Source organism: Pteropus medius, unplaced genomic scaffold (genome assembly GCF_902729225.1).
Source record: "Pteropus medius unplaced genomic scaffold, Ma_sr-lr_union100, whole genome shotgun sequence".
Taxonomy (NCBI): Eukaryota; Metazoa; Chordata; class Mammalia; order Chiroptera; family Pteropodidae; genus Pteropus; species Pteropus medius.
The window spans coordinates 145,237-155,140 of NW_024356249.1; the positions used below are offsets into that span (position 1 = coordinate 145,237).

At 38.4% G+C, this 9,904-nt stretch overlaps 1 protein-coding gene across 2 annotated transcripts; it reads right to left on the reverse strand.

The window, feature by feature from the left end:
- Window positions 1-1,200: 1,200 nt before the first annotated feature.
- LOC120601080 (olfactory receptor-like protein OLF3) lies at window positions 1,201-9,904 on the reverse strand. 2 transcript variants are annotated; one of them, XM_039860709.1, is made up of 3 exons: window positions 9,759-9,904; window positions 7,380-7,476; window positions 1,201-2,268 (listed from the first exon to the last, which is right to left on the reverse strand). In XM_039860709.1, the coding sequence occupies exon 3, from the start codon at window positions 2,242-2,244 to the stop codon at window positions 1,291-1,293; it is 954 nt and encodes a 317-aa protein (XP_039716643.1). In that variant the 5' UTR covers window positions 2,245-2,268; window positions 7,380-7,476; window positions 9,759-9,904; the 3' UTR covers window positions 1,201-1,290. The 2 variants fall into 2 exon arrangements, with proteins under 2 accessions (XP_039716643.1, XP_039716644.1); XM_039860710.1 differs by lacking the exon at window positions 7,380-7,476 and adding an exon at window positions 8,710-8,789.

The window sequence follows — 9,904 nt, forward strand, 5'->3', positions numbered from 1 at the left end:
CCTTCAAATGGTAAGAACTGTCATCCATTTCATGAGCATGAAGATGTGATTACATCTCAACTTCCTCATTTCGATTCACCCATCTCGACATTCCTTTGAGCAATAGCTCCCAGGCCAGGTGACTCAGGGGACCACTGGGACATTCAGTGTACATCCTCTAATCTGAGTGTGGGCAGGAAGACTTTTTATGCCAGTCCCTAGACAGAAGCCACTAACTACTGGGCTGCTCTCCACATTCTGGAACGTTCTTAAAATCTTCACTGTTCCTTTCACTTTAAGGAAGACAACCTCCCAGAGCCTTGGTTTGGACTTAGGGATTTTCAATACTCAGAATTGTTAATAAAAGTAAAACCACCCTGTGTGAAAAAACACAACGGAGGGTGTTAAGCACAGTACAATGAGCATGTAGAAGCCCAGGGCATTCTTCTCTTCCCCTCCATAGGAGTGGGGGAGACTTCTGCCTGTGTGCCTTGTCCATGCGAGAAGAAGCAAGAACAATAGTTCTTTTTTTTTAAACTATGTTAAGAATGAGATTCATGTGATATAAGTGAGGGTATAAAGCAAGCAACCAGGCATATATGTTTAGGGCTCAAGAGAAAGGTCTTGCCTGGCTTGGAGCTAAGAAAAATAAGACCTTTAGCAATGGACTGTATGGGAGGGACTGGATAGGAGGGATGTACGGGTGGGATGAGTGGGACAGGTTGGTGGGTTGGATGGATATCTCTGAGACTCTCCCCAAGTCTCTGTATCTCTGGGTCTCCCTCTCCAAGTTTCTATCTCTGAGTCTCTCCCTTCTGAGTCTCTATCTCTGAATATCTCCCTCTTGAATCTCACATTTCTCAGTCTTTTGCTCTTGAGTCTATTTCTCTGAGTCTCTTTATCTCTGAGTATCTCTCTCCAAATCTTTTTATCTCTGAGTATATTTCTGAGTCTCCATCTGGGTCTCTATATCTCTGAGTCTTCCCCTCCAAGTCTCTCTATCTCTGAGTCTCCCCCTCTGAGTCTCTGTATCTCTGGGTCTCTCCCCAAGTCTCTATATCTCTGAGTCTCCCAAGACTTTGTATATCTAAGTCTAAATAGTCTATGTGAAGCACCTGCGCATGGCTTGACAGAATCAACTCTTATACTCCAATCCAACTCCTCAGCCCCCTAACCCACACAATCAGTACTTGTTTGGGTACTCATCTCCTTCCTGGTTGCCAGGGCAATGCAGTTGATGACTGTCATATCTGAGTTGGGTGGGAGAACACACAGGCAAAGCTCTTTTCTCTTAATGACATTCATGATTCATCAAGTTGCCAGTTTTGACGTTAATCCAGATAATTTCCCTAACAGTTTCTGCCAGGCCCCCTTCACCTCCTTATTCCTTAGACTGTAAATCATAGGGTTCAGCATGGGTGTCAAAATGGCATAAAAGAGAGAGATCAGCTTCTCCTGAAGGACAGAGGGGCCGGAGTGGGGCTGGATGTAAGTGAAAATGGCCATGCCGTAGCACAGGACAACCACTGTGAGGTGAGAGGCACAGGTGTGGAAGGCTTTCTTTCTTCCTTCTGTGGACTGAATCTTTACAATGGTGGTGATGATCCTGATATACGACAAGAGAACCAAACAGAAAGGTGTCATCAGCAGGACAATGCTAGAAACCATGATTGTGGCCTCACTGGAAGAGGTGTCCACACAGGCTAGTCTGACCACAGCTAGGATTTCACATGATATGTGATCAATAAACTTGTTTGTGCACATGGGCAGCTGAAAGGTGATGGTAGTATGCACGAGAGAGTTGATAGAGCCACTGACCCAGGATGTGATGGCCAACCTAGCACGGAGCCCTCCATGCATGATGACCAAATATCGCAGAGGGTCACACACAGCCACATAGCGGTCATAGGCCATCACTGCCAGTAGAACAAACTCAATCCCACCTAAAGCCAAGGAGAAAAATAACTGGGATGCACAGCTCACGTATGGGATTACTTTATGTTCTGCAAGAAGGTGCACCAGCATCTGAGGGACGATGCTTGTGGCATAAGAGACATCAACGACGGAGAGGTTGGTGAGAAAGAAATACATGGGAGTGTGGAGCCGGCTGTCCAGTCTGATCAGAAGAACAATGAGGAAGTTTCCCAGCACTGTCACCAGGTATGTGATGGAGAATAAAACAAAGAGAGGGACCTGAGTGTCCCAGTCACTGGACAGGCCGAGGAGAATAAACTCTTTTGCCCACGTCTGGTTATCTGTTCCCATTTAAAAAATGTAAGGATTATTAATCTGCAGAGAGAGTCAGAAATAACAGAAGCTGTTGAATCAAAGAACCATAAAAATAATTTTTTATCAATACCTACCATATACAACTGGCCGGCCTTAGCCAGATGTTTCAGATGATATGGCCCATCATCACAGGCTTTATCCCAATGTACATTATATATATTCTGCATCAGAGACAGGCCAGCACCTTGATAAGGACAAGCCTGGAGATAATGCAATTCAATTTTAGGAGTTTTACATTTTTACCAACTTACTTCAGATTTTGGGGCATGGAGAGCTTGGTGGGTGACAATGGTGGGAAAGAAGAAAAACAATGAAGAAAAACCTGAGTAGAAAGTTTTTTTAAAAAAAAAAAAGCTATCTTAAATATGTCAGGCTGACCTATCATAATGAAATGGACGAATCTATTACGAAAAAAAAAAAAAATGGGAAGAGGGAAAGCCATGTGGAAAGATCTCAAATCAGAGAAGCAAGTTTAAAAACTTATTTTATTTAGCAGTTATGTGATTTTGGTTTAGAGACAAATTTTAACATATGAAACAGGATAGTATTTTACAACTCACAAGTATGTTTAAGCCCGAATGTAAATAACGTATGAGGAAAGTATTTGTGGATTGTTACTGGTAGTAGTACATAGCAGCATGAATATTAGTACTAACATGATCTCTACCTTGGGGTAGATAAGATATCAAATGTGATTTTCTCTCAGACATCATCCAAAATTTCAGACATAAATAATTGGAAGCCACCTTTAATGAACCTGAGGGCTTCAGGATGGATGGGAATTTGAGGGCCTTTCATCCTTTTGGTGTTTTCATAGCTCTGGTCTCGTCTTCCTTTAATGAGATGAGATGGAGAAGGGGATTGTAATTGTAATTGTATGTTGTTCTTTTTATTTTTATTATTTTTACAACTACCACTATTAATATCTACCCTTTGTATATAGACTAAAAAAGGGCAAAGACAACTTGATACGAGAAAGAAAAGCAAATGTTTAAGTACTCTTTATCGTTCAAGGCAGAGAAGGGGGTATGAATTCATGTAGCACATTCGAATCGAGTGTCTCTTTTGTTTTCTTTTGCTTGGGAAGTGCTTTTTAGTAGTTCTAGTATGTTATAACATTTTGAACATTAAACAGAAATGGTTTAATTTTAAAAATATATTTGAAGCACCAACTCAATCTTATTGTGTCTTCATGTCTGCCTATTCACTGACTTTCCTTTTCTTCAATGTTCAAAATAACTGAAAGTCAGAGATATAGGCAGCAGGTAGGATTGAGCTGCTTTTCTCATTCCAGAACCCTACAGGGGTCAAGTTAGGGTCTCTGAGCAGAAAAGTGAAGACTTCCTATACTTAACTCCCCTACCTCTTAAAGGACAAAACAAAACAAATCATACCAGAAATGCCCTTCCTAGTCATGATTCGGAGACATACGCTTTTATAAACCTCTTTCCCAATGTCTTCCCAAAACCTGATCTCTCCTTTGACAGTTTCTCCTTTCCCGATGTGCCATCATACTCCCATCATTACTCCTCACTTTGCTTTTCTTTAATCATGATCGGTCTGAGAAAACACCTACTTGCCTGGAAACCAATGTTGAACAATGACCACAGTTAAGAGTCAGCCCTAATTAGCTCTTTCTCCCGTGTTCTCTGTTCAGTATTTATTACAACTCTGGCTACTATACATTTTTGTCAGGTACCTAATGCTCCTTTAATAGAAAATCAAATCTAAGAAAGGATGTCAGCAAATTGGCAGACTAAGAGTCTCCTGATGTTCCCTCCTCTTATGGATGCACTGCATAACCACTTACACACAGATCAACTCCCTGTAACAGAAATCCAGAAACTAGTTGAGAGACTCCTAAACACTGGATGTTGAGAAAATAGCCACATTAAAACAGGTAGAAGAAGCTGAGACACATTCGTGCTACAAACACCACCACTAGCACAATGCCTTACAATTGGGAGGGAACCTAGCTTCTCCCTGAGGATCTAAGGGCTAGGAACAAACATCCGGCAACCCAACTTTTATGGCTGTGACCTGAGGTATTGGCTTCCAAGTCAACAGCTCTGAGATCCAGTGGGGTTCAGTATTCAAGAGTCCCCAAAGAGGCAGTTTCAAAGAGACACACAAGCGTTTCCAGCAGCTATTCCTCTGGGCTCAGTACAGAGGGAGCAAGCAAAACTCTACAGCTCCAATTTACTCCTCCCTGGAAGGGGCTGACAGCACAACTTTCCTAGCTGCTCCCTGAGGGTCAAGCTTCTAATCTGGGAGAAAACAGGGCAGGTAATTAGTCGTCCTCCGTGAGACTGAACAAGTGAGTGGGCACTTCCTGTGCCTTCTCTCCCCAGAAAACTAAAAGCTTCTCATCTAAAATAATTAACATGGCAAGGTTTCCCATTCTCATCATTTCTACTCAATATAGTACTAGATGTATTACCAAGAGTAAACAGACAAGAAAAAAAAAAGCACCCTAATCAGAAAGGAAGAAGTAAAGTTATATTTTTGCAGACGACAGGGTCCTATACAAAGAAAACCCTAACTACTTCATCAAAACAGAACTATATCTAGGTTCAATAAAGTTCCAGGATGAAAATCAACTTACAAAAATCATTGACATTTTTTACACCAACAACAATCTATCCGAAAAGGAACTCAAAGAAACAATCCCATTTACAATAATACGAAAAAGAACAAAATACTTAAGAATAAATTTAACCAAGCAAATAAAAGATCTGTACACTGAAAACTACAAAATATTGATGAAGTAAACTGAAAAACACACAAATAAATGGAAAGATCTTCCATGTTCATGTTTTGGAAGAATTAATATTGTTAAAAAATCCACATTACAGAAAGCAATCCAAAGATCCGATGTAATCTCTATCAAAAATCAAATGGTATTTTATACAGAAATAGAAAAACTATTCTAAAATTTATATGGCAACCCAAGATACCCTAAATAGACAAAGAAATCTTGAGAAAGAAGAAGGCATAACAATTCCTGATTTCAAAATATTACAAAGCTATAGTGATCAAAACAGTATGGTACTGGCATAAAAACATACACATAGATCAATGAATCAATAGGGAGCCCAGAAATAAACTCAAACATATAGCCAACTAATTTTTGACAAGGGCTCCAAGAATACGCAATGGGGAAAGGACAGCCTTTTCAATAAATGGTGTAAGAAAAACTGGATATCCACATGCGAAAGAATGAAACAGACTTATAGACCGCCCCCCCCCAGACACACACATACACATTCGCAAACACAACCCTCAAAAGACATACATGTATGACCTGAAATTTCACAGAAGAAAATATAGGGCAAGCCTCCTTGATAATAGCATTGGTAATAAATTTCTGAATATTGACACTAAAAGCTCTGGTGACAAAAGCAAAAATAAACAAGTGAGAATATATCAAACTAAAAAGCTTCTGCACAGCAAAGGAAACAATCAATAAAATGGAAAGTCAACCCAGAGATTAGGAGAAAATATTTGCAGCCATACAGCTCATAAAGGATTACTCTCCAAAACACATGAATAGTCATACAACTCAACAGCAAAATCAATAAATGACCCAATTTTAAAAATTGGCAAAAGTTCTGAATAAACATTTTTTTCCAAAGAAGACATACGAATGGCTAACGGGTATATGAAAATATATCTCAAAGTTACTGATCATAAGAGAAATGCAAATCAAAACTCTAATGAGATGTCACCTCACACCTGTTAGAAAGGTTACTGTCAAAAATAAAATAAAATACAAGATAACAAGCAATGGCAAGATCGTAGAGAAAAGGGAACCCTTATGCACTGTTGATAGGAATGTAAATTGGTACAGCCACTATGGAAAACATTCTAGAGATCCCTCAAAAAATTAAAAATGGAACTACCATATGATCCAGCAATCCCACTTCTGATATACCCAAAGGAAATGAAATCGGTACCTAAAAAAGATATCTGCACTCTCATGTTCACTGCAGCATTATTCACAATAGCCAAGATACGGAAATAAATTGTCTGCAGAAGAATGGATAAAGAAATTGTGCTATATATACATAAAATGGAATATTTTTCAGACTTAAAAAAAAGATATCCTGCCATATGCAACAACAAGGGTGAACTTGGAGGACATTATGCTAAGTTAAATAAGCCAGACTCAGAAAAAAAAAACAACTTCATGTTCTCAATATATGTGGAATCTAAAATGTCAAATACAGAGAAACAGAGTAGAAAGGTGGTTAGTAAGGGTGAGGAGGTGTTGGAAATGAGGAGATGTTGGTCAAACTGTACAAAGTTGTGGTTATTTAGGAGTAAGTCTAGAGATCCATGTACAGCATGATGACTATAATAATACTGTCTTTAATAATGTAAATTTACTAAGAGTTTATTTTAAGTGCTCTTCATGAAAAATGAACTGCATGAAAGAATATGTTAACTGACTATAGTAATCATTTCACTATGTAAATGTAAATAAAATCATGTTGTACACCTTAAATAAAATTTAATTAATTATTGCTACTTTACATCCTTTGTGTCATAGCATGCTAATACTCAGCAAATTTCAAGCCACACCTCTCTATGTATGTTTTGAGCTTTCCTTGTCTACTCAAAAATAGTCAATGCTGCCTACTCAGAACATTATAATGAAAAATGATATACCCCTGTGGTTCACCACTTGGACATGAGTACCATGAAGAAAAGAATTCCTCATGTTTATGTTTTATAAACTATGGTGGATATAGAATAATTACTGTGGCAATAACTAATAGAACACAATACGTGATAAAATATGATAGATGTCATTGAAATAGTCCATGAAAAAATATCTGTTCAAGGCACTGTCACGAATGTCTGAAATCTATTAATTTTATGTTAAACATGGTACTTTTTATGAAATGATTAAAAATGAAATAGAGATGAGAGTTTTAGAATGTGAAGTATCTAATCTTGTTGTGAACTAGTCTATCAGGTTACACTGAACCTTAAACATAGGCCAAGCAAGAAGAGAACACTGAGAGCTTCTATGTGAATGACACTGAAATTGCAAGAAAAGTTAGATATGGACTGCAAAGACCAACTGTTTTCATTTAAAGTATTACCTTTCTTAGACTCCAGTTAAAAGTCCCTCCATACCGTTCTCCTAGTATCCAGTAATTATTAGTTACAGAAAATAACAGTACTGAAATATTTTCATCACTATAACAAAAATAAAAACAAAAAATAGGTATTCAGATTTTCCAAAAAACACATTTTACACCTACTTAAAAGTTAAATTTTAATCGATCATTATATTCATTTTTTAAATAAAGCGCATTCGTCCATCAATTCTAGGGAAACTGTTATATTTTCATATTCTAAAAATTGATGTAAACTGTAACAAATTCAACGTTATTTTTACCTTATTCTACCTCTATAAATTCAACTACAATTATTTTTCCTATTATTACAATCTCCTACTATTTGAGAACATCTTCAGCTGAAAATATATGTGAAAATCCAGGCAAGGAAATCCAGACTCACCTGCTTTGTATCTCTTGTCCCCTACAAGTAAGACTAAAATATTCTTCTACAGTATAATTCCCTCAGTTTATATTTCTCCACAGTGCAACCCCTACAGCCCATTCTAGAGGACCCAACCCTGAAATGAGAGTCGAGAGACCTCAATTCTAGCCCCAGCTCACAATCCGAGTGTCTATGGCTTTGAACAACTCATTTAACCATCATACATTTCAAAGTTCTCTCACTGGAAAAAAACAAACAAACAAACAAATATTTTTAATACATACTCTTAGGAAAAATAATTGAGAAAAGATATTTTAAAGCGACTGACAATTTATCTTTTCTGGAAATGTAATATACTTCTAACTTCTACTACATGTTCAAAAATATCAATACCTAACTGACTGTTTTACAGATCTTGGCTTGTTTCCTAAGTGTATTCCACCCCACCCCACCCCACCCAAAATGCAGAAATCAACCACAGGAACTCCAATTTTTAATTATTAATTATTTGCTTCTCTCCATTCCCTTCACCTCACTCTTTCTCTTTCTCTCTGCCAGTACTAAGTTTGGAATTGAGAGTCCTATAGAATAAAATCTAATTAATCATCCAGCTTCTGGAAAGCAGAATTATTTTATTTTACCACATTTACCATACTATTTAGGGTGACATTTCAACATTCGTGAGTCATATCTCTGATCCAAAGTCCACAACAAATCAGATCAGTCCTGTTTCTGCCCCTCTAGAAACCCACCCTCTGCTGATACCTCTATTAGAGCTCTCAAATACTGATCAGTGGCAGACAAAATGTCCATGTCTACTTCCGCCTAGGTTTAAGTTGGTTTCTAAAGAGTGCTACTTTCCAACAAAGCGACAGACCATGGAGATGAAGCGTCTCAGACTCCTTGGCTCCTGGGCTAAGCACTCACCTGGGACACTAAGAGCTGAACACTGAGGGAAACTGCTGGGAGGAAGTTCACAGGTGCCCCCAGTTGGCTCAGAGACAAACCTAATGAAGTGCAGCAGTGGCTGAATTAGCAATGTGGAGCTGATGGATTCCCCCCAGGAGCTCTGTGCATTAGAGTGTTAATTGCTGTCACCACTCCTAGTCCTCTTATGCTGCCCTTTTCTTCCTTGGTAAGCTATTCTCTCCATCCTCCTCAGCCCACAACAATCCACTGAAGCCTAAGGTCACTCTTAAAAAGTCACTGAAGCCAGTATTCTGAGGTTTTAGGATATCCTCCTCAAGTCCAAACCTGACTTTTATTACTCATGCCCTTATTCTAGTGAGCATGAATAGGCCTGCATCCAAATCCTGTGGAAAACAAAACACAACAATTATCCCCTTAGGCTCCAGGATGCCCTCATCTCTTTTTCGGAAGATAAGAGCATTGTGCTTCAGTCTCCCCAGGTACGTGCAAAGGGACTAATAGACTGCTGTGAGCATTGCAAGGACAGCAGGACACCTCCACACGTCTCATAATACTATTCAAGTTTTTAAAAAAATAACATTGCATAAAAAGATTTAAGATTTCAAATAAGATCCCAAAAAGAAGATGAAGAGAATGTTATGATTTACGGGGGGAGGGGGGGAGGCAGAGGCAGAAGGAAGGTCATCTGAAATCCTCAACACAGAGTGTTAACTTTCTATGCCTCTTCAAATCTTTAATATTTATGAATAGATTCAATGTAATTTTGATACAAAACAGTAACATTACCACTCTCTGATATATTTATGCTCAGGTGCTCTTTAAGTGAATAATTTATCCATTTATCATCTGCCAAGTAGAATACCAGTAACTCTCAATACCGCCATTTACAGATCCATTCATTTACCCAACGCTCCATCATCACATCAATACTCATTCCTCCATTTGCTCATATGCTCATCCGCCCATTTATGCATTCCATCAGTCATCCACATAACCTATCTATAGCCCTAATGTCCATTAATTACCCATCAAATCCTTATACTCACCCAACGTATCATCCTTCTGCTTATCCACTAATTTACTCCATCATGGTACCATAGCCTCTGATATTACAGCACCCAATGACTATGACAAAGGTTCTGTGATAGTCCAGGAAATAGAAACTAGAGATGCTTCTCATTCCTCACCTGAA